A 24,128-nucleotide genomic window follows, 5' to 3' on the forward strand; every position below is an offset into this window, starting at 1 on the left:
ATAGTAATATTGTTAAAAATATCTGGTCCCAGGCAAACTTTTGACTCAGCTAACATTTCCTCTTGCTCTGGAGCTGTGCCCTGAGCATTGTAGCTGTGGTCATACTTTTAATTGGGGAAGATTTCAAGAAAAACTAGAAAATACCAACTCACGGTTATGCTATATGACGTTTTTCCCCCAGAATTCTCTTGGAAAAAAATTTGTGTTTAATGATCTCCTAAAAGTCCATTGATCTTTGTGAGCACAAAACATCAGATTTCACAATTTCAATCAGAGCCAGCACATGATTCCATCATAGTCAGAAGTGGAGCAGAGTGCAGTGTCTGGAGCTCTAGCAGAACTTCCAGGTGAAGTTAGCTTGTGGGTAGTCAGAAATGGAGAGAAAAGCTTGGGCAAATCTAGACAGTGATCCATACAAAAGAATAATCATTGACATTATCTGAACCTTTACAATGGACCAGGCACTGATCTGAGTTTTTCCTCTGCATTAACTCACGTAATCATTGTAACAATTCTAGACAAGAGATAATATTATGCAGATGTGGCACAGAAAGCTTAAGTAACTTTCACAGTGTTGCATAGCTAGTAACATATATTCAACACAAAATAATTTTCTCTATTGAATTCAGGCAGTTTGGCACAAAACTCACAGTTTTCACCACTATCTTGCAGCTCCCTAAGAAAACAAGAATTTAAGAAAATAGGATGTAGAGAAAGCAGGATCAAGATACAATGGTGGAGAATGCCTGCTTTTAAAAGATAGAAGAAAGTAGAAATACTGTTACAGACACTAGACAATAACCATATTGGAGAAAACTTAGAATGTGCAGTGTCATGAAAAGTAAGCAAAGATAGAGGTACGTATCACCTTTAAATGCTAAAGAATCTCAAGGAACATTAAAAAATAAAAGAAATCTGAATTTGATAATTTTTGGAAAACCAATTTCAGGCCAAGTGTTGGAGGTTGGAAGTCAGAGTGGAAGGGGCTGTGAGGAAGTGGAAGAAGCAACTCTTCTGACATATTTGGCAGCAGGAGGAAGGGTGAGATTGTGAAGACATTTGACAGGTAGCAGCCTCAAGGGAAATTTTTATCATAGAATAGGAAAAAACAAAGCATTTTTGTAAACACAGAAAAGGATACTGTAGACAGGGAAGAAAAAAAGGATCCAAGAAAGAAATGATCATATTGATGGAGTAAACTCCTAGAAGAGGCATGAGAATGAGACTCCAAGTGAATCCAAGAGACTCCTTGGAAAGAGGAAAGAATAGCATGGGGTCTTCAGTCTGCAGCTATTCACATGACTTCAATTCTTTTTTTTTTTTTTTTCAATTATCTAGCAACTTGTAACACTTTCTCTAGATGTTTAACTTGTATCGGAAAGAAAGACAGCTGGAGACAAGGCCACAGGAATTAAGCAGGGAGGATATATTAATTAGGACTGTTTGGTTGCAAGTAACAGAAACCTACTAACACTAGCTTAAGTACAATAATGAGGAACTTATTAATAGGATGCTGGAGTATCTCATGGCAAAGATTTAGCTGGGCCTCAGGAATTCGTTTAAGCCATGGTCTAAATCACTGTGGAAAATCGAAAAATCCCTCTCTCAGTCTGTTTCTGCTTCTTATTGTACTTCACAGTAGTTTCACCTTCTTTGCCTCCCATGAAACATAATAGAAAAATGGACACTGCCTAAGCTTCAAGGCTGACATTTGCATTATACAAGAGTGCATTCGAACAGTCTAATCTGTTTAGACTTCTCCCTATGGGAGCCTCCTGATTGGCCCAGCTTATGTCAGGTGTCTACCTCTGGACCAATCAGCTGTGGCCAGGTGATGGGATCATGTTTTATGAACATGTCTCTTGGCATTGCAACCTCTGGATTGATCTGAGGATAGTTCCAGAAAAACATGTGAGAAGCTCTGGGGAGAAGTAAAACAACAGGTTTCTACTAAACAGGACCAATGAGGCAATGGCACAAGATGGAAGACTGGGATAGCCTCACACAAATTTCTGATATTTTCTTGACTTTCTTTCAAAATGGAAAAGTCAGCTCAGCTTACTTACATGCACAAGTCATGATGACAGCCCAGTTCAGACCTGGGGGGTTTCACGCATAGTCCATTTATTTAAGAAGCGCAGAGTGAGCACTACTATGTTCCAAATATAGCTTAGTGTTGATTTTACTGCAAAGCCACTAAAATTGTGAATTAAAATCTGTGTAAAGATTTGGGTGGTAATAGTGAAAGTAATTTTTCCTCTATTATTTTATGCATTTCTGTTTTAGAATTCTCATGCCCTGATGTCATTTGGAACTGAAAGATCAGGACAAACTCAGGGGGCATAGTTACCTGGCTTCCTCTTCAGCATGTGTTCTGCCTCTATTGCTGTTATCTCAGACACCGTGGTGAAGACGTGAGCACAGTGGACAGCAGCTCGCTCCATGCAGTACCGGTGGTAAATCTGCCTTTCCCCGGCCTCTTTGTCTATGTTAAACTGTCATAACAAAACAAAATACACACACGTACATTTGCTTACACTGATCCTTCTACACAAGCAAAACGAAATCACATATTTCTCATATCGATTTCCTCAAGGCTGTGTGAAATTTTATGACCACAAAAAAGGTAATGATAAATTCGTATTAAACCCATTGTTAAAATACATAGCTACTTATGCTTTAAAAAATGTTAACTTCATTTCTGCTTCTAAACTGCTATTTAACCCCCTAAGTAAATATTTCCACTTTTCTATAATTGCATAGAATTCCTGACCTTGGGGGATTTTAATTATACTTTTACTTATCCTACGTTTTATCAATATTGGACTAGTTCCTTTCCCCATGGTCCTTATTGTACTTTTTCCATAAACAATGAAACAAAGCTGACATTAAGCTTGATCCTGAAAGGAAGGAGAGTTATGACCATCCTTAATTCACTGAAAGGGAACGTAACAAAGAAAAAGCGAATGCTTTTCCATGGTTATATAGCTCTTACCGCTGAATAATTTCAAGGAACGTACAGTTACTTTAATTAGACAGTGGGTTAGATAGTGCAATCATCTATTATCCTGGGCATCTTAATTTAAAACGAAAACAAGCCAAATCCCCAACAATTGTTTAAATAGTTGGCAACGGTTGTGGGGTTTGCCATTTTGCTTAGTTACTGAATGTTATGTCTCATATAGCTGCATACGAAACAAGCAGCGTCTAAGAGAAAAAAGAAGATAAAGTTTCTGGCAATATGTTAGCAGGTCTGACTCCAAGCTTGTTCTCTCACCTGCTTTTATATCAATTAGACTCTTAACTAGATCAACAAGTCAGTCTCAATAACTACTGCATCATATAGAGGAAAATACTCAAAAAGACTCATTAGATGATTCTAGAGATTAGAACTAGGAAATTGCTGGATTGTTCTTCCATGACTGTAATATTTGCAACCATCTCTCTGCAAATGTTTGAATCGGGGCTCTATCTGGCATCCTTGGATCAGCAAAAGTTTTTTTAAAATTGGCCCTGGGCTAACATCTCTTGCCAACCTTCTTTTCTTCTTCTTCTTCTCCCCAAAGCCCCCCAGAATGTAGTTGTACATTCTAGTCCTAGGTCCTCCTAGTTGTGGCGTCCCACGTAGCGTGGCTTGATGAGAGGTGCTAGGTCCGTGCCCAGGATCTGAGCCAGCAAAACCCTGGGCCCCGGAAGCACAGCGTGTGACCTTAACCACTTGGCCACAGGGCCGGCCCCAGCAGAAGTTTTTTAAAAAGTTCTATATGGCTGGTCTCTTTCATTCAACCAAACCTCTCATTTAGCAACATTTGTTGAGTGATTTCTGTGCTTCTGTTACCTTCAAAGAGCTTATAAATTAGTGAGAAAACAGGTAAAAATCTGGCAGAAATGAGTGAGTGCCTGAGTAAGGTATAGTATCAGAGGGAAGGATAGGAAAAAGAATCTCATAGTACTATATAAGTGTTCACATTGTCAGTATCATTTCTAGAATGTAAGATTTTCAAGGGCAAGGACCATGATTTCTTCATCTTTATATCTCCAAGTTGATTGGATGAATAAAATGTTATTTAGATTCAGACGTGAAAGTTTAATTTTGGGAAAAGTTATTTTGGGCTGAAAAATTAGCTGCCCTAAAGAACAAGCATACACAGTCATACAGTCACAAGAATATACATCTTCTGTGCAGAAAATAGCAGGACGTTTGATGTGACTGTAGCATTAGATGCAGAATGTACGAGATACAATAGGGCGACAACCTGGTAGGATATAATAGGGCCAGATCCCAGAAGCCCCTGAATTTAACATTTAGACATTTAGAGATGGGAAGATAGCTTTTCTAAGTGAGTTAAGCAAGTACACAAAGATACAGAGGGAGGTCAGCAGAGGCCTGGCGATCCCGTGACAGGGCTTCATGAAGACAGGTAGGTGTACATTCTTCTATCTTTTTCTGGTCCCCTTGGGGTCCCTTATCTTTTAGGTCTGTGATATGCATGGCCACATCTGTGGCTTTACAGCAACCTTATCTGTTTACACATGTTGTCCGTCTTTCCCTGTATTTATGATAGTATGTAAAAATCTCTGTCTGATAATTCCACCATCTAGGACATATCTGGACCTGGTTCTTTTGATGATGGGTCTTACTTCCCTAAGTTTTCATGTATCTCATAACTTTTTGTTGAATTCTGGATAATGTGTATACAAGAAAGGGAATGAGGTAAAGGACACATCAACCAGTAAAAACCAGTCCAGCAGCAGAGGAGGATGACCCTATAACTGAAGTTGAACAGCTCAAAACTTGGTCAGAGGAAAGAGTTAAAATCCATCAAATAATTATGTATGACTTCTTTCACCATTTCCTAATCCAAAAAAGCACGGTCCTCACATTTCCATCAAGGAAGTTCTGTTGCTAGCAAGAAAAGAGAGGCCAAAACATAAGAAGACTTTTTTTTTTTTTAAAAAAAGCATTAGTTATCTACCTATTACATTGGAGGGGAAAATTGACCAATACGCGGACCGATAAGAATGAATTTAGAAACATCCTCTTGCAGCGTCTCAGAAAATTCATATGCTATCTAAAAATGGTTAAAATGCTATTTTAGCTAATAAATTCAACTAAAAACTTAAACTGACTTCAAGGTCCTTGTGAGTCAGCTATTAACAAAAAATGTCTTCAGCTAGTAATTATTATTTGAGTAAAATAATTCTCATCTTTCTTCTTTCACAAAAGTTGAATACTTTTATTCCTGTTCTCATTTTCCCCCCATGTTTATTTGTCTGAGTCAGAACTTAGTGAAACAGATCTTGGGTCCTACATCAAAAGACTAAGTTATGACTCATTTCTTATGTTGCACTTTTAAAAACTTTTCTTGTAGATAATTTGGTATTTTTAAGGTATCACCCAGATTCTAAACCTAGTGTGAGCATGGGGAGTCCGCTGTGAAAAATGACTATGGGAGCTTTTTCTATGAGAAATAATTATGAATTTAACTCAAAATCTGGTCCTTGACTATTTGTTACTAGTCACTCTCCTGGCAAACATTTTACTAGAATGAGGGGCTGGGGTCTAAGCTTACATACTTCAACCAGTGAGGGGCTTCAAGCTGGCGAGATAGATAATAGTATTTGAAGACAGCATGATATAAATACTGACCCTTTGATCAAAAAGATGTGGTTGTAATATATAACTATATACTACACTGCATTTGTTCCTTAAAAACAACTAATAATATCTGGTGTGTATATATGAATATGATGTAATAATATCTGATGTATTTTATTAGTTGTTTTTATTAATTTTTACTATATAATGTTCTTAAGTATTCTGAAGTTAAATATTTGATAAGCCTCTCTAATATTTCCTCTTTCACAAAAATCAAAGTCTGCTCTTCTCCAAGAAACACCGTCATAGAGCTTATCACAGATCGCTGGTTTGCCCTTATTAGTCTACCATTATCATATGCCGTCAGGAAATTTCCCTGACTTCCTGACTTTCTGAATTCCTTCGTGACTTTATTTTAAATATACATCTTATCTGTACAATATGACCTTTAGGTTAGGCTGACCTTTTTACAGGAAAATTCTCATTAGGACCATTCATTGTTTTGCAAATGTTCAAGTTTGTCAGAGAAACATTTCCGGCACTCAAAGTGTCTTTGAGATGGAAGTATAACTTTCCATTCCCATTATCTGAGTATTTTTCGTCTATTATACACACACCCATTCTGTTTCATAGAATCTTAGCACTGTTTTGAACTGGGGACGTCTTTAGAAATCAACTTTTGAATTTTCCTGATAGAAACAGAACCCTAAAATGCTAAATTGATTTGATTGGCAATATAGATAACGTCTGCAAAACTCCTGACTTTATAGCACTCAAATGCTTTGTTAATATTATTGACATGATGATTAAAAGACATACTTTAATTAACCTGATTTAACTGATGGAAAATAGAAGAAAGAAATCAAAACTGAATGACTTTGGGTCATAGAATCAAGCAGTCTCCTAAGATGAGCAAACACAGCTGTTTGGTGACCAAGGACCCACATCTCTGTTTTTCATAACTTCTGCCTTGGCTGACCCCCACAAAAACTCCACCTGCACATTGCAGAGCTTCGGGAGAAATCTGATCATTTGGCAGATAGATGAAGTAAGGCTCATAGTGCAAGTTGTATGCCTAGAATTCCTGTTCTCTACCTGCTACTCAGAGCTGTGAGTGGATCCAGTGTCCTCACAGCATTTCCCAAGCTTCAGTGTAGACAGGAGCCCAACCGTGTGTCCACAGTGTCTTACTCCCATCATGCCCCTTTGGATCTTGGATCTATTGTTCCAAAGAGGACAGATACCTGGCCTCTCACCAGTACACTCTACTGCACTCTGAACAAAGTCAAACTGAATGAGCTCTCTGTTACCCAGGGGAGGCTTTGTCATGAATGTTGACTAGTTAAAAGGGCATTTCTGCCAGCTGGCTGGCAAATGAAATGTAAAGATCAATCAATACTTGTCATCCTTCAGCTTCAAGGATGTGAAAGAAACATGGTGAGGGGGCAGGAGGGAGGCCTATTTACCTGATCAAGATGATTGTAGAAATCAATGTTCGCTGCACAGAGATACCTCCCAAGCAGCGTGGCGTGGGTGGTAAATATCGTAGCGATCGGCAGTTTCCGGGCTCGAGAAAGGATCAGTCCAGTTCCGGCCTGCCATTCGTGGAACTGGGCAATGACGTGTTTCCCATCTGCATGATCTGTCACCTACAGCAGAAAAGGAGATTTAGAAAAGCTGGGGAAGCCCGATCTTGCTCCTGGCCCACAGCATCAGGAAATTTATCGTGCCTGTAAGTTTTAGCACAATTTAAAGAGATCTAAATATGAAGCACGCAGATTTAGTATTTTATAGAATTTAGAGGCACGTTCATAAAGCCCATATATTTTTATGGCATAATTCTCCTCTGAGTGATGGATCAGATTTACTGTATCCACAGAGGGGCCTCATAGAATAAATGCACGGTAGGTATTCATAAATATTCACTGGATGGATGAATGAATGACAGCAAGAATAATATCCTTGAAGATATCACTGAGCAGCTGAATCAATTGGGATTACCCACTTACGAGCTTCTTTTTAAATAAGCAATAAATGACTTCATGTTTTAAGTCAGTCTTATTTGCGTTTTTCTGTCCTTTGAAACCAAAAACATTTAAATTGTTATATTGTTTTTTAAGAATACGGAATTGGGGAGAAAGAGGCTAATACCTTGCTTAGAATCAAATTGTGAGTTAGTCACACACTGAGGACCCAGGTCCAATTCCAGGTCTGGTTTTAAAACCAGACAGAGCATCGATCTCTTTGTCTTAAAGTTACCTTGTTTCACTCTTACTAAAAATTAATATTTATATTTCACTCCCCTTATGACTGTCCATTTCCTTAAGGGGGAGTAGCATTGCTAATGCAAAACACCTGAGTTCCAGAAGCCTGTGTGGAGACGGGTAAGTCTGGAGAGTTCACCTAAGATGGCTGTTCTCGACTTAGCATACATCAGAATCACCTGGAAGGCTTGTTAGGCACTGATGTCTGGGTCCTATTTCCAGGTAATCCAACAGTTCTGGGCTGGTGGCAAGAATCTGCATTTCTTACAAGTTTCCAGGTGGTGGTCCATGAAAATATTCTTTGAGAAGCACTCAAATGCTAAGACCTTTGTATTTTAAAGTACGTGCCCTTCAAAAAGTTCCTCACAGCCATTAACAGTTGCACAGATCAGCGGCAGCAGAGGTGACAACAGAAACAGGGTTTACAGCAGCTTTGGATTTTTTTCAATGTCTTTATTTATTTCAACCAAAGGAAATCTCTATTTCTGGAACTGCTTTATTTTAGAGAAAATTGGAGCTCTCACTTTCTTTCTTCTCTGCCCTCTATTTCCCTTTAACTGAAAGGATGACAGCGGACACAGACACACACACACACACACAGACACACACACATCCTTGGAGGCTGGCTTCAGCCTGGAGGCGGTGGCTCAGGGAGGCAGTTTGCAGAGGAAGAGTTGGTTCCACCAACTGATGCTAAAACAAGACTGTATATCTGTCACTAGGCCAGATCTGCCACCACCTCACCCTTCTCCTTTTCTGTCACCAACACAAGCAAGTGGATGGCCCCTCCACCGTCCCCTTTACTATGGCTATTGGAATATGACTTCATCTGTAAGAGACACTGGCCAAGGGGAACACACTCCCAACATGCGGTTCTGTGATTCGTCCTTAGACCACCCCCCCCACTTTGCTGGAGATGCTCTTCCTTCACCATCTGATTTTTAGGTTAGGCATCACCATCTTGAGGTAACGCAAGGAATGTGAAGTCCTACTGCCAATCTTTGAGGACTTTAAGAGAGGGCAGACTCGGCTCATTTAACAAAGACTAGGTTTTAATGCTCTTATTTCCCATTTTTTACATCTCTGGGATATTTCACTGCTATATAGACTCCTTAGCAACTGCTGGGATCACTTCAGCAGTGAACAAATGATGAAAATATCGAAAATCCACTGCAGTTGCACAAGTACTCGTGCATAACCAATGGCAAATATTTCAAGCTATTTTCTACTCTTATGATTCCAGAATGCATGTACATAGTGCATGATGTATACTATCTATTTTTTCCTTGCACATGTACTGAATATGTATGTAAAACACACAACTGAGTTTTCTATAGAACACCCAATTATATTGCCTGCTAAATAGATGATCATTCACCATGATCATCACATCATTCTATTTAAACTTGACATGAGGTAAATACTAATAAGTATTGTTATTACCCTGTTCCAAAGGTTGGTATTTAGTCTGAGGAATACTGAAAATTTTCTCAGATTCCTTTGAAATGTAATAGGATAATCAATAATGGCATCATCTCAAAATTGACTTAATCCAAAGATCATGGGATCATTGCTGGCACAGAACACAATTGTGCTGCTCCTCTGTTGTATGACCATACAGGAAACTGTACCTCTTTTAAGAACCACGCAGTTAAAGATCCAAATATCAACATATCATTGGCTTCGCGGTCGTCATAAGGGATGCCGACGCTGCACGCTTCCCAAAGGTCACCCTTCCACCTGTCCAGATTCCAAGCCGAAAAGCCTATGTCGAAGAGCACCACATAAGGACTCCCTTCTATCAGCCATCTTCCAAAGCGCACCTGCCATGTAAAGAACACGTGGCCATGGAATAATACCAGGTAACGCAGGGGAGGAAAATGTATCTGTGCTTAGAGGATATAAGCTTTATTTAGAACTCAACAGCAGATTATGCAAGTATATAGGAAACCATAGCAATAACACAAAGCATCTGATGTTTGAGCCTGAAGGTGGAATGGGCTTTCATCCGCTCATCTAGAATCTACAAGTTCTTTCTCCTCATTAAACACAGTCATTTAAAAATAAAATATCTAGGGGCCGGCTTGGTGGCACAGCGGTTAAGTTCGCACTTTCCGCTTCAGCGGCCCGGGGTTTGCCGGTTCGGAACGCGAGTGTGGACATGGCACCACTTAGCAAGCCATGCTGTGGCAGGCGTCCCACATATAAAGGAGAGGAAGATGGGCATGGATGTTAGCTCAGGGCCAGTCTTCCTCAGCACAAAAAAAAAAGAGGAGGATTGGCAGCAGATGTTAACTCAGGGCTAATCTTCCTCAAAAAATAAATAAAATAAAATAAAATAAAATAAAATATCGAGATCATGTAACCTCTGTCCTTCATTACCCTTCTGTAACCTCGAGCTCATGGTTTTACGATTTAATATTAAGGTCTATGTTTTTACGACAGTCGTAAGATGAACTGCTCTGTATCTTTTACAACTTGTCATGGGATATGATGTCTACTGTGCCACTTATTTTCCTTTATGCAACAGGACTGACAATATTTCCTGCTAGGAAAAAGTTGTTTCTGGAGACAAATGTGTATGCTTTCTCATATTCCTCCTATCAAAAAAAAGGGACACAAAGTGTTTCCCAATATGGCTGCTGTCAGAAATCTTAACTAAATATATTGCCCAAGCTACATTATCTCTTCAATCTGGCAGCTCAAAGTCTAATGCTATTACACTCTTCAATTAACTTCCTTTATTCCTGAATGTTTTATCTTATGCAAATTTTAATGCATTAGCTATCTCAAATTTTTTCCAATTATAATTGTATATTCATTTGTATAGCCAAGTTTTCATTCCCTTTTGGTCTCTTTTTTCTATAGTTATTTACTCATTCTTTTGTCTTCATCTTTATTTCATGCTTACTCTCCTATGCATGTGCCCACATTGCTTATATATTGACCTTTATGACTCCACCCAAGGCCAAATTTTGCAGAGCCTGGAAGCCCGCTTGATTACCATTCCCTTCCATGGGACTCAGGAACGTATGGTGCTGTCTCTCTCCCATCCATGCCTTGGCCAACTTTGAAAGACTCTCATTACGTGTCAGTTCCTTCCATTGTAATTTAGTATTTATCATGGCAGTCTTTCCTTTTCAGATTGAATTTTCCACAGACCCAAACAACTTTTCAATAGTTTTCTCTTTGCGACATTCATTGATTTATGTATTCCGTCAATGAATACTTACTGACTGCCTAATATGTGACATATGATACCGTGAGCTAAGATCGTAGAGAACTGTTGAAAGCACAGAGAATGTAAGCTAGCTTGTCTTGACCTCCAATGAGTTCTTGGCTGTAACATGGAAACATCCTTACATAGGAAATCCAGTTAGAGTCATGAGACTAGTCAGTTTCATTAAGTTTTTCATCTTCTTCTTTCACAAGTGCTTCAAATGCAAGTCCCTTCTAACATCTCACTTATTTCATCCCGATAGTACAACATTGGGATGTACAATGTACAACATCCCAATAGAACGGCATCCTTCTTTCACTCTCCTACATTCTTGATGCTACCCTCACTATGACATATTTTCCTGGTGCCCTGTAGCACCTGAAGTTCACTTTTAAATTAAATATTCTGCACCTTAAATCTTGCATATGCATCCTAGACACCACTACTCACGTGGACATCTCAATGAGGGCTTCTCATTTTTTCACCCCAAGAAACTATATTCCTGGGGTGACTGTGAAGGAAAGTTCTTCTTTTAAAAAATTATACTGAAAATTTTAAAGCCTTCTTCTTTATTTGTTTATGAAAACCTCTTTGAAATTTGCGTTATCCAAATATAATACCTTTTCTTGTACTAATCACCTGGTTACTTTTCCGCCTTATTCTGGGCATCTTCAAAGTCCAAGGTTTTTATCCTACATGCTTACTTTATAGTTACTTGACCTTATTGACTTCAGAGAACTTCATGTCCACTGTATTTCAGCCACCCAAGCTCATGGCTGCATTCCTATCCTTGTCAAAAGCCTAACTGTTTCTCCTCTGAAATGTTCAACTTTAGCATTCTGTTACTTGACTGTAACTTCTATATTTCCATTTCTCTCACTCCATTTCTCCAACTGGATAATTTTTCATTTTCCTCTTCATGACTTCCAGTTCCTGGAACCCTCCATTTTCTCCTACAATATCACTTCCTTTCTGGCTTCGCTTTCCTTCCTGTCCATTTCAGACACAACGGTCCATCAACTCAACCACTGATTCAGTCAGTTCTACCATTACCTCCAAGACTTGTGCCAACCTGCCCCATGGCGCAAAAGCTGAAATTGAACAGCACTGGACCTCCTCTGTTCAGCTTTCTGTGCTTTCACTCAGGCTGCTCATTGCTGCTGGAGAAAGTCAGTCATGTATATTAGCGGCATTAGCAAGTCATGGCTATACCTCAAAGACGTCCAGAAATTCTTTTACCTATTCCTTGAACATTTTTTCAGAACTTCTTCCTTCAAATTCTCTTAGCACTTGCCTCCTAAATCTCATAAGATGACCTTTCACTCCTACTTCAGTAAGATCATCAACAGCTCTGAGTGAGATCATCCTGAACTCTCCATCAGTTCTCCTCTGTTTGCCTTCATCTTTCATTTCCTCTTTGAATGAAAGGGGTGAGGAACAATCCTTTCCGTCCTGCTTTGGATCTTCTTTCCACCCCCATTCTCAGTGAACTTGCTCTCCTCAATCAGCCATTTCTTCCGAACTTTCAACTTCTCCTTAATATTGTTCTAGATATTTCCTTTTGGCATCTAAATACACTCAGATCTCACTACATTTAATAAAACACCAGTTCTCAAAAGCTTGTCACTCTGAAACTGTTTAATTATCTTTCCTCTTCATAGAAAATCTCATAGCCACAATTTCTGTATCCCTTTTCTCACCACTGATTCATTCCTCAACCCACTGCAATCTGGTTTAACTCCTCCTCTCCTCTGAAACTGTATTTAGCAAGGTTACTATGAATAAACTGAATATTGCTACATCTAATTGACCCAGGTTCAACCCTTTGTTGACTTAATCCCTCCTTCATACTTGAAACTCTCTCATCCCTTGTCTCGACCTCACTATTCCTGTTGTGATGGCAACAGAGTACCATAAACCTCGTGGCTTAAAACAACACAAATTTACCGTCTTACAGGTTTGGAGGTCAGTAGTCCAAAATGGGTCCTATGAGTTAAAATCAACATGTTTGCAGAGTTGCATTCTGTCTGTAGTCTCTGGGGGGAGAATCTGTTTTCTGGCCTTTTCCAGCTTCTGGAGGCCGTCTGCATTCCTTGGCTCATGGCCCCTTCTCCCTCTTCAAAGCTTGTTGCTCCAACCTCTGCTTCCATTATCACGTCTCCTCTCTGATTCTGATTCTACTGCCTTCCTCTTCTAAGGGCCCTTGTGATTACATTGGGCCCACCCAGATAATCTAGCATAATCTCCCTATCTCAAAATCCTTAACATAAGCGCGTCTACAAAGTTCCCTTGCTATATAAGGTAACATATTCATAAGTTCTGAGGCTTAGGATTTGGTCATCCTTTGTTCTATATCACTAGCCGTGCTACTTTTGCAATCTCTGACTTCTTTTAATGTAGATGTTCTGACATGTTGACATTCCCCCAGGTTTGGCTCAGAACTTTTGCTCTTAGTCTATAAACTTCTCTTGAATAATGTTATCAATACCCATAATGTCAACTACAGCTTAAATACAAATGACTTCCCCCAGAACATCTCTATCCTATACCTTCTGCTGAGCTTCAAACCTATTATCCTACTAGACATTTCCCTATGGTTTTCACAAGGTACCTCAAATGTAACCTATTTAAAGTCAAATTCATCATCTTTCTCAGAAATCTCCTCCTTTTCCCAAAGTGGATGGATGTTCTTCTCTCGTGAGTTCATGTAAATTGTGGTTTGTTTTCCCATAATGATTTACTAAGACTTGTCAAATGAAGTGTCAATCAGTGTCCCTTACCTGGCAGCCATGTTTATTCATTGTGTCCACTGCTCTTCTAACAGCATCATTTACAGGTTCACACTGTTCCACCTGGGTCTTCATATTATGTTCAAAATATGGACCAATCAGAAAATAATTGTCTCCCCATTCATCTGCCGTTGTTTTGGCCTTCGTCTGAATCACAGTATAAATGCCACCAACTGTTAAAAAACAAAGGTCCCATTATCATTCGGGTTAGCAATTCATTTTAAGTGGCGAAGGGGTGGAAATGAGTTTACATTTTTAAGTTAGCATTTAGGATCCATCAAGCACAGGGATTTATTTGACTTTCTAAAGGAAGCTTTTCAAGGGACGTTATCAAATAGCTGGTATTTGATTCAATTCCTAGCATTTTTTAGAGGCCCCGCTGGGTGGCTGTCAGAGAGCATCAGGCTGGCAGCAGCAGAGAAGTGCAAACACTTCAAGGAAATCTGAAGAGATGATGGGAATAAAGCAGTCCTTGGCTTGGCGCTGTCAACACTGAAGTGTCAAGGTTGGGATAAACAGCCATTGTCATGACACATGCCTTCAGCAGCTATAGTCATCTTTCACCGCTGCTCCTACGGTGGTCCAAGAAGGGGCTAAGGGTCGGGCAAGTAACATCCCTGCTGAAATTACGAGCAAGTCTCCCAAGATAAAGAGCCGCTTCCCTTCTAAGCTACCAAGCAAGATAACTTTTAACAAGAGGAAAGAACTGATAGCTTTTGAGGGGGCATACTTGGCCAAACCCTCATGTCAAACCCAATGACACAAATACAAATTTTCATAAGGTATTTCATTTTTTCCCCTCTGCCATTGCAACCACTACTACTAAAACACAAAGCCAAAAAAACATGTCTACTCTTGGAAATTATGCATAGCATTGGATCCAGCATGTCCACATCTAGAAATTGTCCTGGGGGAAAATGGGAAGAGCATCAAGAGATATGTTTATAGGGACAATTATTAAAGCATTTTAATGTTGAAAAATTAGAACCAACTTAAACTGAACTAGTTAACTCACTTAACCTAAGGCTCAACTAGCTCCTCTGTTCAATGGGGATAAACTAGTACTTAGCTTGGGGGGAAGGGCAGGTTGTAGCAACAATATTAAAAATTAAGCCTCATTGAAAAGATGATATTTGAGTAAGTTCTTAAAAGGGCGAAGACATTGGGCAGGCAGAAATCATGGGGAAGACTTTTTGAGGCAGAGGGAAGAGTTAGAGCCATGGCCCTAAGTTGGGAGCAAAGTGCACAAGCACAGAGTAACAGATATTTGAAGGGAGAGGTTGAGGCGCAGTAACCAGCTAGGAGGGATAGGCAGGGTCAGGGCAAGAAGAACTTCCGTAAAGCTAGGCAGGCTCTTCCCTCTGCTGGCTCTAAGCAACTAACTTGTATGAGAATAGGAAAACAGTCTGAAGCAATTTCTTGAGCAACATTTTGTCCATGAGCTATAGGCAAGGGGATGACTCAAGAAATCTTGCGTGAAATCCCTGAGCAATACAGATCCTGGCACCAACCTTCAACTCCATTTCCAAGAAGAATTGTATTGCTTGCACATGCACTACTTCTCATTCTCACTGTGGGTTTTCATAAGGTATTTTAATTCATCAAGATAGAGCATTTGATAGCTACTGTATCTCTAAAATTTTTATTTCAGTAACTTAGACTTTAAATAATAAATCTCGTCGCTAGTCACAATTGATGGTCAAAAGGGAGAATTGGCATCAGCAAATTTTTCTTTAAGCCTGAGCCATTCAAAATACACTTTTTGGCAAGTTACCTCGTGAGAGATGAAACCAAAAGGCAAATGTTGAACCTACCCTATGATACTGACAGTATTCATTAATTTATAAAAGAGAAGAGCTAATGTACCTCCCAAAAGTAAATATTACATGCAAACAAAATTTCACATGAGACTACACAAACTTACTGTCCTTAAGAACTTCCCCCTTAAGGAAAAGCTTTTTTATTATACTGAAAAGAAAATTTAAACTGTCACTTGAGCAGAGTCTGATAATAAGGACACTATCAGTCACAGCTCAGATGACAGGTGATGAGGACAACATGGAACAGATGAAGAAGATCTGCAGATCCCACGAGCAGTGGCTTCCAGACTAGACCAGAACAGGCACGATTCCCCTAACCGCTCAGCAAGGAAAGAGTCTACGCAGATTGATGCCAACATCAAGTACACCTAAATGTTTTCCCAAAGTCTAGAAAATTTTATGAACCGTCAAAACTACTTGTTGAGGAAAAACAAATTTAGAGAAATAGCTTGCAAGGACAACTAAAAAGAACTTTTGTTTAAAGTGTGAGTCACATTTTAGCAACATATTTAAATATATATATAAAGTTTTATGAAAGCCATTATCCATAAAAATGCAAAATCTTCAAATAATTTCTCCTCTTCTGTAGATTTATTTCCTTCATCTTATCAAGGGCAATATATGATTGGTTTCTGATGGCACACCCTTATTAAATGCCTTATTCACATTTCTATTCTTGAAATCTCTTTTATATGCAATTATGTATGTTGCCCAGAGATCTTAGAACATCCTTGTTTTCTAGATTGTGCTCCAAATTCAAATACACTTGGGTAAATGCAAACACATTTTTATTCACTAAAGGACATAAGGAAGAAGAGAAATTATTTGAAAAAAAATGGACATTTAGATTTGGGAATTGAAATGCAAACATAAATATAGTTAATTAATTTGCCGGCTCTTTTTCCTATTTGAGGGCTTCAGCCTTGATATAGACAGTCCCCAAATAGCCTTAGAGTGCTCACGGATACCACGGCTATGTTCTTTCAGTCTATCAGGAATAAAGACATGAAATAAAAGTCCAGCCCATGTTGGTCGAGGCCTGATTGTAAATAAATCTTTTTCCCCCGACACCTCTCCTTGTAGTCTTTCTGTGGAGAAGTCTTCTTACTGCATTTCATATGCCCAAGCATCATTTTAGCCTCTCTCTGTCCTTCTCATATTTATATGCTAACTAGTTTCCTTGATTTTTCCTGTTTATTTACCACATTTTGCCCCAAACTCCTCTCATGAGTACAATGGCATAAAAATAAGATCATTCCTATTTTCAAATTTGGAGTATAAACCAGAGGTTCACCCACTCATATTTTTTAATGACTTCTGGTTTCACCACAGTGTACGTCACTGAATTTGGACTTACTCTTCACTTTCAAACATGTACTTTGTATTTTATTGATCTATATTTTTCTGAAACAACATGGGAGCTCTCTTTAATGTGAGGACAAATTATCAGACCTTTCATAAGAAAGAAAAGACGGGCTCCCATGGCATATACATCATTAAGGTAGCTAAAACCCCAAGTTTTCATCTAGAAACACTGCTAATATTGCTAAAAATCGGATTCCAAACCACAATGGACACCAGCCAAAATAAGGCATTTTATAGTTACATATAAATTGGGACTACTTTCACTATTTTTAAAATGTTTTAAAAGTTACAGAATTTGGAAGTCATGTGACTTCAGTATACATAGCTAATAATCTGAACTTCCTGTCTCAAGACAGTCACAGAAGCAGGGGTAGGCATTGTACAGTCAGAACCTCATTCTCTGAGGCAGTAGTAGATCTGGTAGGAAAGAGGAAACGCTTCTGGTGACAATGGTCCACAGCGCGTGTCCAGCACTATGCTTGGTCCGTGGTGCAAATCAAAGCAGTCGTGGTCTCGGGCAGTGGGAGATGATACACTTAGACCAAGACGACATGCACACCCCACCCTGAGTACACCACAAGGGCGGCTCCATATTTTATACATGGGGCGCTCAGACACAGCCGTCTGGATGAAAAGGAAGCCAGCAGGCTAGTGCTCATCTTGAAGCTATGTGTGTGCCAATCATGGTTTGGACACGGATGGTGTGTTTCATGTGGTGTGGTTGGGATGCCATTGACACGGCCACTGCATATCCACACCAGGCAAAAAGCCCTCAACCCCTAATTGCTGTCGCCCACAATTGTGGTAACCCTGACCCACATCTTTTCTTCTCCCTTCTGCTTTTGCATTTAAAAATAGAATCATGGAGTCACTCACAGTGAAAGCCAGTATGATCCAACTTCCCTCATTTTATGAACAAATTTTATGAAGAAATAATTAATAAGCTAATACCTACAGAGTGTTTATTAAATGCTAGGCACTGTTTTAAGTGATTTACACCTGATATTTCTTTTAGTTTCACAGCACCATTACAGGTTGATGCTATTGTTATCTTTATTTTTAAATGGGGAAAACTGAGGCACAGAGAGGCCATGAGATAGACCCAACATCACACAGGTAATGATGAAGTTGGGATTTCGGTCCAGGAAGTTTGACTCCAGAGCCCACGGGCTGTAGATGGCAAGATTGTCAGTAACTCTGTGGAGCCACACATTGGTGGATCTTTAAAAACGGTGGGTGGGAGGGACAGAGGAAGAAAATGAGTAGCATCAGAAAACACAAACATCTAAATTCTTTCTATTCTGCTCTAGAGAAAAGCTGTTTGGAAAATAACAGTTAGAGGAAATAGCTTTTTAATTCTGAGTCCAGGCCTTCAGGGTTAACAAAAGGAACCCAGGGGCTTGGGGAACTTCAGAGCGCTGGTCCTCAGGTCAATCATTGAGGACTTCGGAAATCTGATGAAAGCGTTCAGTCCTCTTCTCCGAAAAAGCACATCTGCATCTGAGCATATGCCATTTTCAGATCCAATTTTAGGTTTATAAATGCCTCGAAGTCCATTTTTATCAAGGTCCCCACCTTTAGAATGCATCCCTCAGAACAGTCGACTTGCAATTATCATCAGTTTCTCCCACACCATTTTGAATGTGGTTGTCTGAGTTCTTCCATGTCCTTTTCACACCATGTGACCCAGAGCTATGGTGCCTGATTTAAGGAGGGAGCAGGAAGAGGTATTATGTCCAGCAATATGCTAGTTTAGGGCTAAAACAAATTATTTTTAGTTGATTTTGAGGGAAGCATTCATTTAACAACCAAATTGCAGAAGTGTTCATGTGTATTAAATTACATTCATTATTTGTGACAATATTTTTAATGATCCTAAATATCCTCAACATGATAATTGGTACTTAGTCTACAGTGATTTGGGCAAATCTGTGCTGAAGAAATGATTGTAGTAAGGGCTGAGCAAAGAAGGAGAAAGTAAATCTTTATGTTTCCAACATTTGGGCAAAATGCTCCATCCTAGACCATATTGATGAGGATTCTTAGGCTGGTTAATTTTAAAACTGCAGATGAGAAGCAGGCTCCGAGGAGCGGAGTTGCTTGCCCTTTGTTGGGAGACGTCTACATTTGTAAGGGAAACCTCCATTTGTAAAGATGCCTCCCTCTCTGGGCCAGGAAGAAGGTGGGATGGCCTTATCTCTGGAAACTCTTAATGGGGAAGGCAAGGACTTAAGTTGGTTACTGTCTGGCAACCTCATGTAACTGACCCTCAGCCCCCTGCCCCCAAAATCCTCCGTTGTCTCTGGCTGAGGATAATATTTAAGCGGTGGCTTCTGCCATTTACTCAATCCGGTTTGATTCTTATCTAAAAGTTGTGGGACCGCCCAATGGCCTGACCCTACTGGCACTGATACCATTTTAACTTTTTCACATATTCTTTCCTTTGTCTTGTAAGGAGATAACTCACATGCCTATGCCTTAAATTTAGCCTTACTCTCCACCCATGTTGGCAGCAGTAGCGGGGGCAGCAGCAGCGACTCCTCCTGCCCGTGGGCCCTGTCCCCACGCAGCAGCTCTGACTGCCCATGGGTCCTGTCCCCATGCTATTCCACACTATTCTCTAAATAAAAGAGCACTACTGCCAGATCTTGAGAGTTCAAGAAATCTTTCTTTCGACTCCTTGGCTCACCGACCCCGCATCAATACCACTGTCTCTAATTTTTTTTTAAAAAGTAGATAGTTGTATACTTTTAGTTCTGGGTCCTTCTAGTTGTGGCATGTGGGATGCCGCCTAAATATGGCCTGATGAGCAGTGTCATGTCCTCACCTAGGATCCCAACCAGCCCTGGGCCCCCTAAGCCGGCATGTGAACTTAACCACTCGCCCTCGGGGCTGCCCCCGCACTGTCTCTAATTTGTCTGTTAACTTTCCCGCTATACTCGCCCCCAACAAGTATAGTGTTTTTTCAAGAATACATCTGACTACTTGGCACTTCTCACAATTTAGAACTTGAATGGCTTCCCATCATTCAAGGATTGGAAATAAAACTCCTTAAGGACTATTAATTCACGATAATTTTCACACTTTAGCCTCCGCTGGTCTCTCCCACCTCCTGTCATGCTCCATTCTTTTTCCCTCTCTGAGCTTTCTTCAGATCTTTGAACAGAGTGTGCTTTCTCACCTCTGCATCTTGGCATACACGGTTCCCTCACATAGAACACCGTGCCCTCCTTATCGCCTCCTCTGTTATCTTTACTCAACAGCTATTCACACTTGAGGTATCACCTCAAATATCTCACTGTTAGAGAGGTTTTTCCCAAACCCCTGCCCCTCTCCCCCACAGAATAGTGTCAGAACATCTCGTTCTCTTATTCTTACATCCATCATGTTTCACTATAATTGCATGTTCAGTATCTATCTTCCCTCAAGTTTGTAAATTCTGAAAGATTGGGAATCGATTCTATATTGTTAAACGCTACGCCCCTCTTCACCCAGCGCCTGACACCTAACAGACACTTGATGAATCTTTATTTAATAATAAATGGATGAATGAATAAAACAATACATGTCAATGAACAAGTGTTGTTATATAAATATTTGTTGGTATGCAAACCAGTGGAAAAGGTTATTTTGAGGTCTGAGAATTGACATCCAATAATTTAACTATAGCTCTCTCATTTGTTGTGTTTTACACACTTCCATTGTTCATTGGCCAAATTCTGGCAGTGAGGGCTTTTTTCCCTCTCCAAAAGTCTTTTGTTTTCATGGATATGAATGCGTTTCCTTGGTTGCCACAAACCATTGTAAGATGGCTGGAGCATGTTACATGCACTTCATTTATAAGGAAGCTCATAGTCAAATAGTTTAAGGATGCTTTTACAAAGTCTCAGAAATCTATGTCTATGACTGAAAATCCTGTGTTCTTTCACCTCAGGACATTTTCTTTGGCAATGGAGGTTTTAGTGTTTAATTCTCTTGTGTGGTAGTAAAAAGGAGCAGTGGACTTCGGGGAGACCAAATGCTAGTCCCTTCCCTGCTATTTGCTTGATCATTTGATGCCTATTGGCGTCCATTTCATCTACAAAATGGAGGAGCTGAATTCATGATCTCTAAGATGTTGCATATCCCTGCTATGAACTGCAGGGAAGGGAAAGTTCAAAATAAATTAAAAAAAAAACTATCATGTCAATGTATTTCCAGGGATGAACACAATAATCAATTTATGCAAAAATCTCTTAAAAATCAGACTGCAGGGGCTGGCCAAGTGGCATAATGGTGAGGTTTGCTCACTCTGCTTTCGCAGCCTGGGGTTTGCGGGTTCAGATCCCGGAAGCAGACCTACACACTGTTCATCAAGCCACACTGTGGTGGCATCCTACATACAAAAAGAGGAAGATAGGCAACAGATGTTAACTCAGGGCCAATCTTTCCCACTTAAAAAAAAACCAAAAAAAACCAGACTGCAATAAATATTAAAATAAAGATATATTGGAGATGATGTCAACTTGGGTAAATCATACTGTGGGTTCCCCTCCACAAAAAAATTCCCTTCCTCTTGCACAGGAAATGAAAGAAAATAAGCATGAAAGACAGCTTAGAGGTTGAAAATAAACTTATTCATTCCTCACTCAAAAGAAAGAAATCCTTTGAGCATTTTCTACATGCCAGGCACTGTTCCAGGCCCTGAGAAGAGCATGCATGTCACTGGGATATAAGATCCATGGGATAACAGTTTTCATCAACGAGTTCCCCGCATCAGGAGACAATGCTCCATTAGTGTTTGCGAAATGGAGAGAAAAGATGGAAAGACAAGAGGCTCTACTAGGTGCTGGAACTCATGCAGAGATCTTCTGCACTGATTCCTGCTGCTAAAGACTCCCCCGAATTTTTTCCACCAACAATCTCCATACTTGAGTTACTGCCTACTCTGTTGAGAAAATCACAATTTCAAGGTACACTCCGGGATTCACGTGTAATAGCGAAGGTTCTGTTCCCAGGAACTTTGGACATATTTAAAAAGTTGTGACTGGAAAGAGAACATTAGAAATAGCTATTCGCAAAAGACTTCACTTCTCCAAAATAAAGTTTCTGTCCTCTTTGCTTCCTCCTCGTTAGAATACAGGGAGAAAGACTGTGCTTAGTTCTCTTACGTGCGTGCTGTGCATTTCTACATAGGCAGAATTGATTTTTAGTTTTGATTTTATGAATTTTATGAACGCGTACTCATGAGAACTTTGAACATTCAGCATAAGATGAAAATCAGCACAGGCGCCAAATATCATTCCTATATCTTTGAAGTTATGCCGGCTCTGATTAGCGAAAAGGAAGAAGTAATATACCACATTCATGTTATCATTTCGGGTCCTTTAAATTATTGTGATAAACATGTAGTGTGTCACACCACATGCTGTCAGTTCAGATCCTTTAAACTCCACAGGTTCCTACTCCCTCTCACCCACCCATCGCTTGGCCTGGTTCTTCATGACCTTGAAGAACTCAACCTTCAAAGCTGTTACTTTTTCTTTGCTAATATTCCCTCAATCTTAATGTCAATAGTGTTGACACTTTTAAACTAGATAATATCAACCCACAGGGAACTGCTCTTTTAGTAATTTTATAGAAACCGTTGTTATAAAAATCATTAGGGTTGTATTCTCTGGCTTGCCTTCTCCAATCCAGCACAAGTGAGTTTATACTTATTAGGAAGTTATTTTGTCAATTTGATTTCCTTTCTTGTTATATAATTTCCAGGTATATATAGCGTTGAAGAAAAAATTATTTTCATTTTTCTTAATAGGAGCTCAATATTATGCCTTTTGAGCAGCTTCTAAATTAAAACTTTATTCCAAGCTAATCTTGAACTGTTAGAAATACTATTAAATATCTCACATAATCGCTAACAGTATATGCAGTTATAGTTTCTAACTGGTCCTGATCGCATACAGTTCTCCCTAAAGTACTTAACTGTGCTTTTTTGCTGAGAAAAATCATAAAAGCAAAAAAGTAAATATTAACTTTTTATTCCTGTTTTGTCATAATATGGACTTCAAATTTGAATTTAAATGCACATTCCCTGGCAAGGACTAATATTTTCAACTTGCTCCCCCTTCAACACGTACCCAAGTCTAAGTTTTCATTGCCGGTTGAAATAGACAAGGTTAAATGTAAGCTAAATTTCTATTCAGTTGAAATACTTTCTTCACTCACTGGCAACTCATTCTCACTAGCGGGTCGTCTGTGAAATTCTAATCCACATGCTTCAGCAATCTGGCAAATCGCCACCTTCAGGGTAGTACAAACCTTTATTGGTCACTTCCCAAGAGACTTCAAATAGCAGTACGTCTTCCACAGGAAGTTCGGCAACTTCCCACCTGGGAAGCCCTCCAAGGGATGTCACAGACAAAGATCGACCCCGCAGCATTCTTCGTCCAGTGCTCTGAAACTTTTTTGAATCCCTCCTTCAATTAACTGTAATCCCAGGCGTGGTGCTTTTAGAGACTCGGAGGTTCGGAGCTGGTAGATGTCAGGCTTCTTCGGGAGCTTCTCATAGGAATAAACCAGCCCAGTGAAATCTGATGTGCTTCTCAGAGAACTCCCGATGGAAGGAAGAATTCTCAGCTCCTCTGTACAGTTTCTCTGGGCAGGTCAAGTGAGGATAATCTCTGCAATCAGTATCTACCTAAACAACCCAATCACGAGTACAATCCTCGGGTTGGGGCTTAGGCAAGCACCCTTTGGGAGAGTGGAATTCTCATAGGCTGAGCATGACACAAGTCCAGACCTTTGACCCTTGTCCTTTTGGCCAAACTCCTAGACTCACACAGTCACCAATGCTTATTTCATCACTTCCAAGGTGATCCAAAATTCGCATTTCCCCTTCTAAATTTCGCAGACCACTTTAGATTACGTGTAGAATTGACTGGGCTGAGTTTCCAGGCATTAAATGCCTTTAGATTTCTGAAGTATTCTTTTGATTCCTATTTCTACAGTGTTTTAAAAAATTATTCCTGGTTATTTTATTCTACATTTACAAACTAAATTTTGAGGATAGGCATAGAACTTGGTTTCCCT

The 24,128-nt window shown here is 39.7% G+C and overlaps 1 protein-coding gene across 1 annotated transcript in view; it reads right to left on the reverse strand.

Moving 5' to 3' along the window:
- Window positions 1-23,842, reverse strand: part of GYS2 (glycogen synthase 2) — a 52,759-nt gene extending 28,917 nt beyond the window's left edge. The window contains exons 1-5 of the mRNA XM_008526235.2: window positions 23,358-23,842; window positions 13,864-14,045; window positions 9,495-9,686; window positions 7,066-7,248; window positions 2,351-2,495 (exon numbers count right to left, since the gene is read on the reverse strand). Of these exons, the coding sequence (XP_008524457.1) occupies window positions 2,351-2,495; window positions 7,066-7,248; window positions 9,495-9,686; window positions 13,864-14,045; window positions 23,358-23,478 (823 nt within the window). The 5' untranslated portion in view covers window positions 23,479-23,842. The remainder of the gene's footprint in view (window positions 1-2,350; window positions 2,496-7,065; window positions 7,249-9,494; window positions 9,687-13,863; window positions 14,046-23,357) is intronic.
- Between the last annotated feature and the right edge of the window lie 286 nt (window positions 23,843-24,128).

The sequence above is a fragment of the Equus przewalskii genome, chromosome 5, assembly GCF_037783145.1.
Source record: "Equus przewalskii isolate Varuska chromosome 5, EquPr2, whole genome shotgun sequence".
Taxonomy (NCBI): Eukaryota; Metazoa; Chordata; class Mammalia; order Perissodactyla; family Equidae; genus Equus; species Equus przewalskii.